General features: G+C 47.2%; 2 protein-coding genes across 5 annotated transcripts in view; both read right to left on the bottom strand.

The window, feature by feature from the left end:
• The window catches only part of TMEM185A (transmembrane protein 185A), a 45,824-nt gene extending 40,454 nt beyond the window's left edge, over window positions 1-5,370 (bottom strand). For all 3 annotated transcript variants that reach the window (XM_036305485.1, XM_036305484.1, XM_036305488.1), the window contains exon 1: window positions 5,189-5,370. In XM_036305485.1, the coding sequence (XP_036161378.1) occupies window positions 5,189-5,226 (38 nt within the window). In that variant the 5' untranslated portion in view covers window positions 5,227-5,370. The remainder of the gene's footprint in view (window positions 1-5,188) is intronic.
• A 6,727-nt stretch (window positions 5,371-12,097) lies between these two features.
• LOC118654637 (melanoma-associated antigen 10-like) overlaps window positions 12,098-16,053 on the bottom strand; it is a 55,101-nt gene continuing 51,145 nt past the window's right edge. For both annotated transcript variants that reach the window (XM_036306045.1, XM_036306046.1), the window contains exon 2: window positions 12,098-13,364. In XM_036306045.1, the coding sequence (XP_036161938.1) occupies window positions 12,550-13,290 (741 nt within the window). In that variant the 5' untranslated portion in view covers window positions 13,291-13,364 and the 3' untranslated portion in view covers window positions 12,098-12,549. The remainder of the gene's footprint in view (window positions 13,365-16,053) is intronic.

Raw genomic sequence — 16,053 nt, forward strand, 5'->3', positions numbered from 1 at the left:
CTTTTATGATTTGTAATCTGACTCCAAAGGAAATTTCAGATATGTAACAAGGAGTGTAAGCAATGGAATAGATATATGTAAAGGGTGGGGCAAAAGTAGACTGACAGTTGTGAGTACATAAAAGAAGTTTATTCTTGTATCATTTATTAACTAGAGACCCAGTGCATGAAATTCATGCACTGAGCGGGGGGGTCCCTCAGCCCAGTCTGCACCCTCTCGCAGTCCAGGAGCCCTTGGGGGATGTCCAACCAATGGCTTAGCCTGCTCCTGGTAGTCAGACATCCCTCTCACAGTCTGGGGCTCTCGCAGTCCGGGACCCCTCACTCCTTACCGCCTGCCTGCAGCGGAGGCTGGAGAGGCTCCCGCCACCACCATTGCGTGTGGGAGCACACTGACCACCAGGGGGCAGCTCCTGCGTTGATCATCTGCCCCCTGGTGGTCAGTGCGCGTCATAGCGACTGGTTATTCCACCGTTTGGTCGATTTGCATATTAGCCTTTTATTATATAGGATTATTGTATTATTTCCCATATGAACTGTAAACTACTTTTGCCCCACTCTGTACATATTTCTCTTTTCCCTAAGTAGCTTCTTTGAAGGATGATACACATTTGGATGTGTAAACTCTGAATAAGGTTCCCTTTATTTAATTAGTTAACTCATAAACAGAAGGCTCCTTAGTATAATGGACATACTATGTCATGGGGTGGGGGAGACTGTCACTAAATTAGAGATTAGTATGGCATGCAGGAATAAGCACAAACTTCAGAAATAGATCTACTTGTATTAGAATCCTGATTTGGCCCCTTATTGCCTGTGTGACTTTAGGGAAGTCACAAGATCTCTAAGACTACAAAATAAGGCTGATATCTAGCTAGCAAGGTTGTTGTAAAGATTCAAGATAATAGATACAAAATACTGACACTATGCCTGGCATATGGCAGGTGCCCCATAAGTCACTGCTATTACTAATAATAACCTCAGTATAATCAAGAGACTTTTCTTACTACAGGTGCTTTGAGATGACAGAATGACAGGTAAACAGACATCTGGGTGGTGAGTAGTTCATTCATAGTACTGACATATACTTAGTGCTGTCTTTTAAAAAAATAATATGTGAATAATATTTTAAGTAATTGTTAACACTATGTACAGCATTTTTAAATTACATGACACATGTATCTAGCAGTATTCCCAGTACACTGACATTTCACCACTGTCTGAACATACCATGCCCTCCCACGAACCCGTGCCTTTGCATACTTTGTACCTTTCCTGCCCTCTGGGCTGACAAAACCCTATAATTATACCCTTCAAGATCGAGCTGTGGAACCTTCCCAGGATGCTCTAGACAGAATTAGTGGCTCTGCCCCTTGTGTTTTCACACATTTGGTTCCTGTCTCTGGAATGCCTCATCCTGTGTTGAACCAGAATTTCTCTCTCCATTTCTGCTTCTTTTAGGCTTGAGCATGGAGAGGGACTATGTCCCATTTCTTTTTGTACTTAGAGCACAGAGCACATGTCTTGGCACACAGCAGAAACTTGGGAGATATTTGAGTAATGAATGCTTTAAGTATGAATCTTTTACAAATAGACTGTTAAAGGCCAGGTAGCTGCCTTTTATTAATAATTACCAGAAATCACATTTCATTTTTTCCTGACTTCAAATAAGAGACAAGATAACTTAAACTCCAGAATAACTTTATAAGTTGCAGCACATGGAAGTTTTTAAACACTACTGAACTCCTCAGTACTCCACACCCACTGGAAGGAATCCCTAGAGCAGGGTTCCTCAGCTTTTTTCTCAATCCAGCATACCTGTAGGATGCACCACTCTCTGTCAGGAGCTCACTGCAGACAACTCAGAATGCCTAGCAGAGTCCTCACAGCCTTCAAGCACTGCCTGGCTACCAAGGCTAAAGGTCCTCCTTTGAGCCAGTGATTCCACCAAGACAGCAGAAAATCCCAGTGCTTCGTGGGGAGGGCAGGGTGATAACTTAATGCCACCTACTTCCAGACCTCTACCTCTCAGGAACACCTTGGAGTCAGAGTTTGCCAATTCTGTATACTTCTAATAGTTTGCTAATTCAATGAATAAGCTCCTTAGCTGTTAGGAAGCCTCAAGCATGCAAGGAAGGACTTGGTGGGTCCAGTGAATCTGTTTCAGAAAGTCCTAACCTGTGTAACTAAGAAGTAGTTCATGACCAACCAGTTCTATGCCAGATGGAAACAGGCAGAGGGTCAGCAGTCTTATGCAACTGAGTGTTGACACTTGTGAATCATTCTCTACCACTGTAGTTTTTCAGAGTGTTGGCAATACAGTAGCGAATTCAGACTGGCCAAGATCAAAAGGTTGGAAAGGAGATCTGGAGCCATGGCCCATGAATTGGACCCACCAAACCATGATAGTGACTATTTCTGTGACACATATAATCTAAGAAACAAAGGCAGTCACATCCCTCCTTAGTGTCATCGCCTTTCCTGTCTCTGCAGTGGAATGGCTGCTTTCTAAAGGAGGGAAGAGGATGAGAGGAAAGAGAACCAGGCCACAGACCACCAGGAAAGCAGTGACTGAAAGAAGCATTTCTAGACTTCTCTCATAGGCTTTGGAGAGTAATTCGTTCGTTCATTCCACAAGTATTTATTGAGCCAGATACTATTGCAGGTATGCATGGTACCATAATGAATGGAGTCCTGGCCCTGGCCCTATGGAGCTTATAGGAGAGGACTATAGTAGGGGATAATTTAGTAGGGGAGACAGGCATTAATCAAATAAACACACAAATATAAGGGTACAAATAAGTACTACGATGGAGAAATACAGCATGCTACACAGATAGTACAAAATTGACTCAATGGACCTGGTCGGGAAAGTCAGAAGAGCTTTTAAGTGAGCTGAGATCTTAAGGATAAATAGGAGTTAACTAGGCCAGGAGGACAGGAGAAGAGAGAAGAGGGGAAAATCTCCAGCAAAGAGTACAGTATGTGCCAAAATCCTGGGGTGAGAAGGAGATGTTGAACTGGTTCTAAATTAGAGGCAAGGGAGCAAGGCAGCGGTGATAAAGTTTGAGGTCCTAGCACAAGATATCTCTTGTCTAAACACCTCAGGTTGCTTTCTAGTTGTCTGGAGGGCCCTACTCCTCATGGAACAAGACTAAAGAACAATGTCAAAAACTAGATGTGTCCACAAGACATGACACACCACCAGCTAAAAATATATATATCAGACTTGCTGATATTCCCTGGCCACTGTCTTAGCAGTCACCACTGTGGGGTAACACCATTCACTCCCATTGATTCAGGAAAATGGCACCCTATAAAAGATTTTTAAACTTTTCAAGTAGAATTAAAGTGTTGATAAATATGCTGATGATTACTACAAATCTGTTTAGATACCTAATCGTTCATTGTAATTTTCATATACCAATTTTTTTTTGAGGGGAGAAGATGCTAGTGGGGAAAAAATAGCTAAAGATAGTATCTGCGCAGCACTATTTTGCTTTGGCAACTCTGAAAGCCAGTTAGATTACTCCTCAATGTTCTTTGTGGCTTCTGAATTATCTGTCACCTTACAAAATATAGTCGTGGATCTTTCCATTTGTAAAGCACTTTGTGCTCAATCATTAATTTGGCCTCTCTATCCTGCTAAGAGATTATGGTCATTATACAGATAAAATGGACAGATAAATGAGTAGTCCAAGGACAAAAAACAATTCAGGTTTGACATATCTTACTACCCTCATCAAACAATGCAAACACACAAGGCCTGTCCAACTCCAGCACCAATCCTGAAACCCAGCCCTAACTCCTACAAGCAGCAGAGGAAGACACTGCAGTTTGTTTTCAGTAACCTGCTCTCAACAAGATCCTCTATGTAAAGTGCCTTCAGGCCAAAAAAATCATGACTACATTGACTGGGACTTTGTCACTCCAGACCCAAATATGAACTCAGTAGTGCTCAAAGAGGAACAAAAGCACCTAGGAAGTCACAATGGCTCATAGCTTAAAATGTCTCTGCCCCTAAGGAGACTGCACTCTCAACACTCTCTATGTCTTTCTCCCTCCCACCTCAGACTTTCTTTCCTTCCCCATAAGCGGCCCAGATAGTGGGCTCCCACGGTACAATACTACACAGTGCTGTAAACCATCTATTTACATGCCCTTCTCCACCCCCAAGCTGGAACATCCCAGCATCTGAAGCACCTGGCATAAGACCTCGCATACAAAAGGTTTATTGAGTGCATGGCTTCCAACCAGCAAATAAGGGAAATAATCACAGCCTTCATAGAGTAGTGGACTTTAGAGATCAATTAGGTCAACTCCTTATTTTTCATATGAGCAGAGAATCACCTAGTTACATATGGCCTTGTCTCCAATCCAGGTCTCATGGCCCGGTTTAGTTCCCTAATATTTCATAAGTGCCTACTATTTGTCAGACATGATGGGAGGTGCTAGGGATAGTGAGATGATCAGGAGATGGTCGCTGCTTTAGGGAGCTCATAGCCTGGGGGAGGGAACAGTTACAGAACATTTGGGAAAGTGCAAGGACAGATGCTTGATTCTTTAGCCAGTGTTCTCTCCATATTGTCCACTGTTATTCCCCCACTGGGAAATAGGGCAGCAATATCTACTTCCTGCAAATAAACTTATAGTGAACGTATGAGAAAACCCGTATGGAAAACTGTAAGGTTCACCCCCAAAGGCATTATGTAAGGTATTGCCATACCCTGGCACCGACTCCAAGGATTCAACGTTTCAGATATCTGCCCCACAAAGAAGCAAACAAGGGAGGAATGGGCTTACCTCCAAGGAAACCTCAAAGGCTGAGAAGACCTGTGGGATAGGGGTGTGCGGGCAAGTGAAATGGCCCTTGTGAGGGGAATAGGGGGCAGGCAGAGGGGTGCGAAAAGCTGGAACTGAGAGGGGGACGTTGGGACAGCAATAAGAGAGGGCACGCCAAGAAGACCGGGGTTCCTGGCCGGGAGAGTAGATTGTGCCACAGGCCAGAGGACTGAAGGCACAGGGCGCGGGAGGAGGAAGCGGGCCTGGGCCGAGACCAGCTGTTTTCCCAGAGAGTCTCTCGCACCGGCAGGGAAGCTCAGGCAGGCGCTCGGAGCTGCAGGTGCCCAGCCTCTCCCTGCAGCTTAGCGCCGGTGCGCCTCCCTAGAGCCGAGCCCGCAGCGCCTCACCTCGGGTTGAAGTCCTGGAAGAGGCCCCTCAGGTTCATGGCGGAGAACTTCACCGCGGCGGCCTCCTCCTCCCCCCGCCCCCCCGCGCAGCCTGCGCTTTACAACGGGTTCATGGTGCCCGCGCGCCAGCCGCGTCCCCGCTGCTGCCGCTGCCACCCTGAGAAACCAGAGCCACCGCCTCCTGCCCCTCCTTCCGGGATGCCGTACAGCAGTCGCGCATGCGCCCTAGGCCCCGCCCGTCGACCCTGTGAAGAGCCTGGCTCTTGAGCTATGCCAGTCCCTGACCCTTTCCCTTCCTGGCGGGCTGAGGAGACTTTGGGGTCTAGAGGCTGGTGGAGACCGGGGTCCTAGGGAGGGGCGAAGAGCCCAACGAGGACGCTGACTAGGTGCAGACTTGCGGGGAGGGAGCAGCCGCTTAGGAGGCCTGCAGTAAGGTCTTCCAGGACACCTGCCTTGACCCATGCTGCCTTCTGGACATTTCTGCTAGTGAGTACTGAGCCTCCTAGGGAAAGGGAAGAAGTGGCCAAAGGTGAGAAGTTGCATTTTGGCGATCTTATCCCAGGCTTCACTACTCAGATGTGTCAGTGACTCCAACGTTTGCTTCTCAACTTCCCTCCCAAGGCGCAGACCAGCTCAAAGGGATATGCTGGCCTACCCAAACTCAGGTTACCCTGCACCAAAGTCATCTTCCCTCCCTAAGGCCTACCCCTACTAGGTTGCCTTCTCCTTTAGCAGCAGACATTCACGGGTGGGGGTGGGGGATGCCCAAACTGGAAATCTGGGAATCATCCTTGCTTTGCTAACCTAATTCAGAGACTCCTTGGCTCCTGCCTAGACTTTTTGGTCACCTTACATCTGGCCTCTTTCCCCATTGCAGACCATCTATTTCAACTCCCAGGTTCATCTTCATTGGACAAGTCAACATCTTTGAGCCTCAATTTTTCTCCTCTGCAGAGATAATAAAACCTACTTTCTAAACGTGTTGGGAACATTCTATGACAACTTGCATGATACACACTAGGTGCCCTAAGAATGCTGTTGTTGTTTGGTGCTCTTACAGTTGTCTACCTCCTCAGGGAGTCTATTTACTTTTGGAATTGGAGAGCAGGACAAGCTCACAGCAGGTGACTTAGTCTACCTTCTTCATTTCCTTCTGGATTATTTAAGAGTTTTCCATGAACACAGCAATACTTTAGACATTACTCTGGTATTATGGATAATAGTCGTTGTTACAATACCACAATTTCATGAATGGCAATTTTATACAGGTTAGCCCTGAGGCAGCTTCAGAAGATCACAATTATGATAGTCATATTTGCTGTGATGTATCACCTTTCTTCTGAGAACTTGAAAACATTTCACAAGTAGTAATTTGGCTTCCCAAACCCACTGGGAAATGGGTATTATTATATGAGCTTGTTTTAAGGATGAGTAATCTAAATCAAGTTTGTCAACTGCTGAAGCACCAGAGTTTTGGGTCCACCTCCCCTGCCTATCCTTCAGGCAGAGTCAACCAACCCTTAGGAGGTTCCCAATGAACATTTAAATACAGGAGAGAATGCTGAGGCACAGAAAAGCTTGTAGAATGTGCCCTGAGCCACCCAGCTAGTAAGGATGTAGAAGTAAAGATGCAACTGGGGGGTCTGGCTGAACTTGTAACCCACACGCAGCTAGAAAGACGTACTTGACAGTGGCCAGTGCCATCTTAATTACCGTCAGACTCACCCCAAAAAGGCAATAAGGAGTAAAATTGTTTGTCTGATAAGACACTTGAATAATAGGCATTGTTGCCCTTTCAGGAGTTTCATAGAGACCAGGCAAGCTGTCAGTGTCCCCAGAGCCTTGATGGCAGGTACTACTTTGGTGAAGTTACAAGGAGTCACACAGCTGAACCCTCTGCTCTGAAGGACCACAGTGGGCCCAGAGATGACCACGTCAGGGGGTACTGTTTAGCCTAGGCCAGTGGTTGGCAAACTGTGGCTTGCGAGCCACATGCAGCTCTTTGGCCCCTTGAGTGTGGCTCTTCCACAAAATACCACGTGCGGGCGCGCACGTACAGTGCAATTGAAACTTCGTGGCCCATGCGCAGAAGTCAGTATTTTGTGGAAGATCCACACTCAAGGGGCCAAAGAGCCGCATGTGGCTTGCAAGCCACAGTTTGCTGAGCAGCAGTTTGCCGACCACTGGCCTAGGGAATAGGACACGAATACACAACAAATTGTCCATGTATTCTTTTGTTCTGACAAATTGCCAAGGAGAACATACAGCCCTGTCCACGAGGATATATGACAATAATAGGATTTAACCAAGGCCTCACATACCCAATTTTCCAGAAGTATTTGTACCACACTGCTTCAAATTTGCTGTGATTTCAAGGAAAGCAAAGTTGTCCTGTGGCTCACACCCCTGGGCAGGCTGGAGGTCAGGCACATGGCAGGTCAGCAGTCTCCTGCACAGTACCCACAGGGACTATACTCTCTTGCATCCACAGGGGGTATCTATGGGGCCCTTTTGGATAGGATCTCTGGTGCTGGGCAAACATGGCTTTGCCTCTGAGTCTGCCTTGTGGATACCCACTGGTGTCACACACTACATCCTGCCACTCTGCCATGAGCCCACCCCTATCCTTATGCCAAATCCCAGCAAAGGGACCAAAGACAGGCTAAGACCTGGGACCAACTACTCTCCCAGGACAGCTGCCACACATAGTTCCTGCAGAGGAGGTTAGGTGAGAGCCAAGCAGGAAGTCAGCACCTTGCTCAGGAGGTTGGAGTTCAGAGCAGGCTATAGTCCTGGCAGGGGAATGGTGATTTCTTATGGGAGCAGGAACATGGCTGAGACCCATCACACCAGCCACTCATGGGGCAGGCTCAGGGCATCTAAAAAATGTCAGAACATTCCTGCTGATAGGCAGTAAAGCTCTTGTGTACTCTGCCCCAACATCATCAGGACTGGCCAGACAACTGGGTGATGTGTGTCTGCAGAGGCTACATTACAGGTTTCTGTACCCTGAAAAGTCCTCCCTGAAGAACCTGGGAAATTCTCAGGATGTTCAAGCTGTCCCTGCTCTGTGGTCCATAGCCTCCTTGTGTGAGCACTATCTCACACCAATCAGTTCCCTCCAGGAATGGGCATTTGGTGTTCCTACTTTCATCCTGCAGTGCCCCACAGGGTTCTGGTCCTGGCACTTGTCCCAAGGACACTCATTTCATGATGTCCCGAGGGTTCCAGCTCATCTCCTGCTGCATCTGCCCTGAGTTCTTCCACAGGCCAGTCCAGGGCAACTCAGATGGAATCTGGTGGGTGTTCCTCGTTCCAACTCTCCTGGGATTGCTGAGCATCTTCCAAGCCTGCATCCCTGGACCCTAAAGCCCTCCTCTGTTCAGGTCCTTTCCAAATTCTTACTTGGCTCTCAGGTATCTGGGGCCTGGGAGGGGACATCCTGTTGACCACCCCTGCCATCTTCTACCTTTCTCTGCTCAAATTGCCTGTTTGGAACACAAGGTCCAAGCTGGTTTTGTGGGTGACTGACAAGGCACCCTTGCCACCCTCTCTACCCTCAGCCTCATCCTCAGACACCAACCCCTAATAATCACCTGAATAAGACCATCAGTTTAATCAAGCATTTGAGCATAACCATGGGAATTATTTGAAAACTGGTGGCCTGGTGCACGAATTCATGCACATTGAAAGGAAATTAATTAGAAGAAATATTTTAATATTGCTATTCACCCTTTCTCTATAATAGAAGTGTCAACCAAATTCACAATTGACAATGACAAATGGAAATCCATGTGTGCAATTGGCCCCAGTGAGAGCTTTATATATATATAAACTTGCTTAATTAGACCTGTTTTCTAATTTAGCTAAACTTTTCCCAGCCCAGTGAAGCACCCCAACTTCTCTTTCAGATAACTGCCAGCAACACAGCAGTAAATATCAACATGAAGCAGATTATTATTGTAGATCACGCAGGGAGAACAATGGGTAAAATATTTAACTGCAGCAGTATTTAACTATAGTCTGCACAGTGACAAAAACCTGAAGTCATTTTCAAGGTCTGCCATTTCTTACTTCTTTTCAGTTGGGTCAATTTCTAAGCTTTCTAAATCTCCCTTTTCTGGCTAATGAAAAGAAAATAGGATTCCACCGAGTCTCCGATCTACCTACTCCAGGACTTCTGTGAGGATCAAATGAGATGAGGTACAGGAAAATGCTTCACGGACAGTTGGTTAAAGTGTGAAATGTTTGCACCTGGCTATAAAGCAAGTTGTGTCCCTGGGCTGAAGAAACTGCAAGAAGGTTAGTTATCACTAGGGAGAGGAAGCTGGGTGTTGCTACGTGACATCATTACTCAGTGCCCACAGCCACCGTTTCTGGGCTGGGCTGGGCTGTGGGCCACATTTTTCACCATGGGGTCTCAGCAGCGTTGGCTGCAATTTGGTGGGGTGTTGCTCTGGGGTGGTGGCAGGGACTGTGTCCACTTGGGGGAAGCCAAGTGCTGCTTTGTGGGTGGCAGGTCTGCAGTGCCATTTCTCTGTAAATGGCCAGTGAGCATCACAGAAGCTCCTGCACTGAGTGTCTGTCCCCTGGTGGTCAGTGTGCGTCATAGCCACTGGTTAGATGGACAATTAGCATATTAGCCTTTTATATATAGAAGATAACTTGCAGTCACAGTGATTAGTCACATGGTCACATGACAATGATTATTATTTATCCATTACTAGGAAACTCACCAGGAAGATATCTCACATCCTGCCAGCTTTGCCTGAATCATACTGGCTGAAAGGGGATACTCTTCTGGGGCTGTCATGTGAAGATAACTGCACATGAACATCATTACTGGGGACACAGGAAGAGCAAAGCCCCAAGATGTGCATACTGGGGCCAGGGTGGAGAGAGAGTGGACAGCAGTGGTGATGGGGGCAATGGGCAGGGACCCAGAAGGAGGACACCACCATGCCAACAGAGCCAGTTGGCTGCCTGCCTCCTTATCACCACTCATCACAGCACTGAGGGATAGATTGGAGCAGCTCAGGAGCCTAGGGGTGCAGTAGGCATGAAGGAATTCCTGCAGCCAGCTTCCAGGGGGCCGGCTCCTCTTTTGAACATCCCCATCCCTGCCCAGGGCCTTAAAGGCACACAATCTGGCATCTCACTTCTCAAGGGAAAATGTGCGTGGCTTAAGTCTCTGGGTGAGCTAGCACACTGCTCTGTGTCTGCATTCTCATTGCCTGAGAATGAATCCGCAGACCCTGTGCAGCCTTCTGTAGAAATTGCTGTGATAAACAATGCTGCTGCTCAACATTCAGTGGCAAAGGGTCATCACACAGCCCTTGCTAAGGACAAGATTACTGGCAATGCAGGGTCCCCATTCATTCAGGGAAGAGGAAAACAAGGTGAGGATGAGCACTTGACATCTCCCAGTCAACAGTTGCATGGTAGAAGCTCCAAAATGTAGTTGCTGTAATCTGTGGTGACAAAATCCCCTTCATTTCTGGGAGGACTCTCTCAGAAAGTCACATTTCCCTTGAAATTCTCCACCTTTTTCCAGTGCCCCCCACTACTATGTGAAAGATGCTTCAAATCCCCCATCACATGTAATTTTCAAGTCATTCTACACATCTCAGCAGAGAAAGCTCACCCTCTTAATTCCAGAGGACCTTTCTGCACTTTCCATAGCAATACCCCCTGAAATCTCATGAGGCTGTGGATTTTCTCCTTTCTTCCTGTTCAATATCACAATATCCACCTGTGAGTCTCTGCTGCCTTCCACATTTCTGAGTGTACATGAACAAGGAAACTGGTGTATATTGGATTTACAGTAGTTAGTAGTTATTTCTAGTATAGTTTTGACCCCAGACACTACCAATCTCTCCTTTGAAAATGTGTTTCTCTGGTCAATCAAAGATCTCAGAGCCCAATTAGAAACTAAATAGTAAATGAGCCCAAATGGCTGCTTGGTGAAATTTCCTCCTAAAGGATAGACTATTCTTTGTGGGTGTGGACTCTCAAAAACAGGGTGCAATCAACACAAAGCCCCCAGAATTCCAGTCCAATACCAACTTCTTTCCTCTTTGCAGCGACCCTTCCATTAAAACCACCTATTTTCCTTCATGTCATCTCACTAATATCCAGCACTTGCTTATAGTTGACCGAGGTAAACTGAAGGTAACTGTAATAAATTGACAACTCAATGGAGTCAGCCCTGGCTTTCCCAGGCCAGAAAAAAAGAGTGCATGTCCAGTAACTTAGGGGCATTGTTTTAAGGAGCAAGACCCTTATTGCTCAGGAAATCCTCGTAGTTAATGGGGATAAAACACCTATCTCTTCACTGTGTTCTTCTGAAATGAGACAGAAGCACAGGACAGACAACCTTCCCTTCCTGACTGGGGTGGATTTTTCTCTCTGATTTATACATGATCCAGAAGGAAATTCAGAGCAATTCTCCATTTCAGATGTTTACATCCAAGATACACCATCTGCAGAGTCTAGCCACTGCCACCACCCAGCTTCTTTACAATCAACCCCCACAAGGGAAACACAGCTTCCCAAAGCCCCAAACTGTCCTGGAGCCATTTACACTTGAATGCTGTCCCCTGGAGCCCCACTGCCTCTCCCCTTCTATTACTTGTTCTATAGAACTTAGGGGACACCTCACCACTTTCCTCACATGACTGTGGCTGCTAAACTATCATCCTGTGTGTGGGTGTGCCCTGCTTATGTTGGTGTCCCCACTACTAACACAGGGCCTTCCAGAGGACATAGGCTCAGTCTGGGGATTAAATGAACCACTGAACCATCTTTATTCAGATTAAATCCCTCCACTTTCTTGAATGAACCAAGCAAATCCAAGGATCCTTATACAGTTTCTTACATAGAAAGACAGACAAAAAAAAGGATCAGAAGTAAGAATTAACAACCTTTTGCTTTTATTTTTGTTTCTTGAACCCATTGTTTGTACCGATGAGGTCTTTCACATTTCCAAGGAAATCTTTTTCCAATGCCATATTATCTAGTTTGGGATCACAGAGTAGGATGGAAAGTGTCCCAATTTGTGTTACACAACAGCAAAACTCTTTCTTTTGAACTAGATAGTACAAATAAATGTATGGTCAACGTCATTCACAAACTTAGATACTGAAGCTTATGAAACGTCTATGGAAAGGAACAACATTTGAAAATTTCGACACAAATCAAGGATAAATTTCTAAACCCAAAGATACTACAGCCCTTATTCCTCCAACTTTCCCTGGGCCTCACTACCTAGAATGTTGACTACCCCCTTCTCAAACACAGTGAAGAATTGGCCTCACATCATGTCAGATGTGGGCCTGAAACATGCCTGGGGGAAACTTGGTTCAGGCTCCCTCTTCCTCATCACTCAGAGCCTCTTGAAACAGGGATGGGACAGACCTGGGATCCTTTCTATAATCCCTGAGAAAAAACTTGAGGACTTTCAACTTGGTGGTCTCAGCGTGGGCCCTGGGGCCCCACAGGAACTCATAGCGTGCAGGATCACTGTTGGGCACCTGTCGGTACTCCAGGTACTTTTCCTGCACCCAAACTTTGGTGAGGAGCTCCCTGGGCTCCCCATAGATCCAATGCTCCTTCCCATCACACACACCCATGACATTCAGTGCTTCCCAGACATTCTCCTCAGGGGCACAGTCACCCTCTGCAAGGATCAATCTCAGGAGCATGACCAGGAGGCCAGTGTTGGGCATGGATTGCCCATTGGACACCATCCCATCATATGTGAGCCCCAAAGTGGTGACCAGGACATAGGTGAGGTTGCTGGGGTCCACTTCCTTCACATCAATGCCAAAGAGGAGCTGCATGCATTCAGAGGCTAGGCTGAAGATCTCAGGGAAGTGGTCCTGATACTTTCTTATGACTCTACTCAGCATTTCTGCCTTAGTAGTTGGCTGCTTTGCACGATACTTCAGGAGTAGAAACTCCACCAGTTCAGTCATCTTCAAATATAGGGCATCATGGAGTGACGACTCAGCATCTCCAGAGTCCTCTCTGCTGCTTGTCTCCTGTTCATCTTGGCTGCTGAAGCCCTCATCTTCAGACTGGCTACACACAGGGGCCGCCATGGCAGAGGCAGAGTCAGGAACCCAGAGGGCTCTGGGGAGGACTTGGTGTCTCAGCAGCACACACCTTCTCTAGGCTGCGTGGGAACAAGGCAGAGAGGGACAAAGATAAGGAGACAGACACAACCAAGTCCTCATTCCCAAACAGCTGCACTTCAAACAGGCTTTGATTCTCCCTTGAGTCCTGATGGTCTTCCTTGAGATTACAGAGATCCCTTTCTAACCAAGAGGCATGATGACTCGTGTTGGACGTCAACCAGACTGTGGGCAGGAGATGGGCCATGGGGAACAACCAGTTGGATAAAGAGAGGGAATCTGAGGCCCTTGCTGGCATGGTTCAGTGGTTAGAGGATTAGCCTGACCACCAGAGCATTTAATTCCTGGTCAAGAGCACATATCTCAGTTGCAGTTACAATCTCTGCTCCAGGCCTGGACGCTTGTGGTAAGCAACCAATCAATGTGTCGTTAACACATCAATGTTTCTCTCTCGTTCTCTCTCTCTCTACCCTCTCCCTTACACTCTCTAAAACTCAATTGGGGAAAGTATCCTCACGCCTCCTATGAGGATTGAAAAAAGAAGAGGGGGAATGTGAGTATCCTCAGCTGAGAAACACACCCTCAGTGGCTCTGAAAATGGAGAATTTTAGGGCTACTCTATAAGGGTGTTCTTAGGTCTCACAGGGGTCTCTCCTCCTGGGCAACGTTTCCCCTAAGATCCTGAAGGTGAAAGTAAGAAGACTCCTCAGGGTGCAGCTAGCACATTTGGAGATACTGGGTCTGACAGTGGTCCTGTAGGGTGGGGTGGTATAAAGTCTCTTCATGGGGGAATGATCCTGTACCCACTGAAGGCCTGCTTCTCCCACCCCACCCCCTGCTTTCCTGAGATCACACTCTTACAACAAGAACACACATCCCTGAAACTTAAGAGAAGTGAGAAGTCCCCATATCTCGAAGCACTTGTATAGGGGCTTATCATTGCTGTCAAGGGACAACAATGTGTGGCCATAATCTATGGGTTCTACATGGCCTGGTATGAAGGGTTCCCTCAGTCCTCACAATGGCCCCTTCTGGGGCTTGGCTTCCTGCCTCACCTAGCTTGAGTCCAGATCAGTAGATCAAGGCCCTGCCATTCCTGGGTCCATGGAGGTGAAAATGGAAAGAGGCCCAGCCTGAAAGCCCTGCACATGGTTTCCAGGGCTGACAATAGGCAAAGACAAGATTTTTTTGGGGGGCACCCACTTTGTTCTTGAGATTGGGCTATACTCCTTCCACCTTTAGGGACCTCACCTTGACTCTTGGCAGAACATAGGACTCTGCTCTCAGTTGAACAGGTGTACTTCCTCAAATGACCTAATGTTGTCCTCTCAGACCAAGGTCCTCACCTCCCTAAGAGACTACAGAACAAAGTGAGACAGTTTCGTATCCATGCCCCAAATCATCCCTACCCCTGTCAACATCACAAAAGTCTAGCAGCAGAGACAGGGCTCTCTATCCTGGTTGGATTGGCCAAGTACCCCTGTAGATTATTCACTTTTACTCTTGCCAGGACCTGCCCTTCTTCCAGGCCCTCCTCTTGGAACTCTTGATCTCTCCTACCAAAACCTCTCCTCTTTGATGACTCCCCACTTTCCTCTCCATGATAGAAAAGAGAATTCCACTTAAAGCCAACATGCTTCTTTCAGGGCTGAGAACAGGGGACATCTGGACTTTGTTTCATCCTTCCATTTCTGAGAAGTCGGTGCACATTCAGGTTTCACAAAAGGTCAGCACATTGTCACCTGGAAGATCGTGAGACACTTCCCTCCCTTGACCTCACATTTTTCTCAGACCCAGGTCCTCGCAGATCAAGGCCTCTCATAGACCTCAAGTGAAGTCTGTGGATATTACATCAGGCAACCAAGCCAGGGGATAGCCAGGCTACCAGCAGGGGACTGAAAATTCCTTGGAGTGTTTAACCCTTCCTCTCATACTCACCTTGTTTCCAGGTAAAGACTGGGCCATGACTACAAACCTAAACTTGCTCCTTTCTGACCTTGTCCTTAGCTCCAGAGTTCTCTGAAGTGGTGGGGGCTGGTGGTTTCTGGGAAATGGTACTCAGCCAGACAACCCAGCCTCCAGGACTCAGGGTGCTGACAGCAGAGGCAAATCTGGATTCTGTGGGAGCCCCCAGTCCTCTTTTAGGGCAATAACTTGATTCTATGCAAGACTGGGCCTCTTCCCTCTATGGGCCTGTAGCCAGCCTCTCTGATGTGGCCCTCACCTCTCTCAGACTTCCGGGGTGAAAGTCAGTGACCATTATTTATGAAAGCATTCATGGCGCCTACCAGGGCTAAAACCAAGAGTGAGCTTTTGTGGGGCCTCTAGTTGGGGGTTCCTGGATCCACTCAGTCCTCCCTCCAGGTCCTCATCTTGACTCTGGCAGGCCCTGGGTCCTCCCTCTGCATACCCGAGGTCCTGTTCATTATAATAAAACCCATAGTTTCATGGGCCCAGATGTGAAGCCCTGAAATACCACTTGGCTCGGGGAAGCATCTCTACGCTGTTCTGTGGACCTGAGGCCCTACACTTTTTAAAAGTTTTTATCTTTATTGTTGAAAGTAGTATAGATGGGAGAGTCAAGATGGCAGCTGGCAGGATGGTAGGGAGGGAAGAAAATGTGACTGAGTGAATGAGTGAGCAAAAGGGGAGTGTGTGGACGTGGTGTGTGTGTGTGTGTGTGTGTGTGTGTGTGTGTGTGTGTGTGTGTGTTAGGGACAGTTAGATCCT

Source organism: Myotis myotis, unplaced genomic scaffold, assembly GCF_014108235.1.
Source record: "Myotis myotis isolate mMyoMyo1 unplaced genomic scaffold, mMyoMyo1.p scaffold_m19_p_4, whole genome shotgun sequence".
Lineage (NCBI taxonomy): Eukaryota > Metazoa > Chordata > Mammalia > Chiroptera > Vespertilionidae > Myotis > Myotis myotis.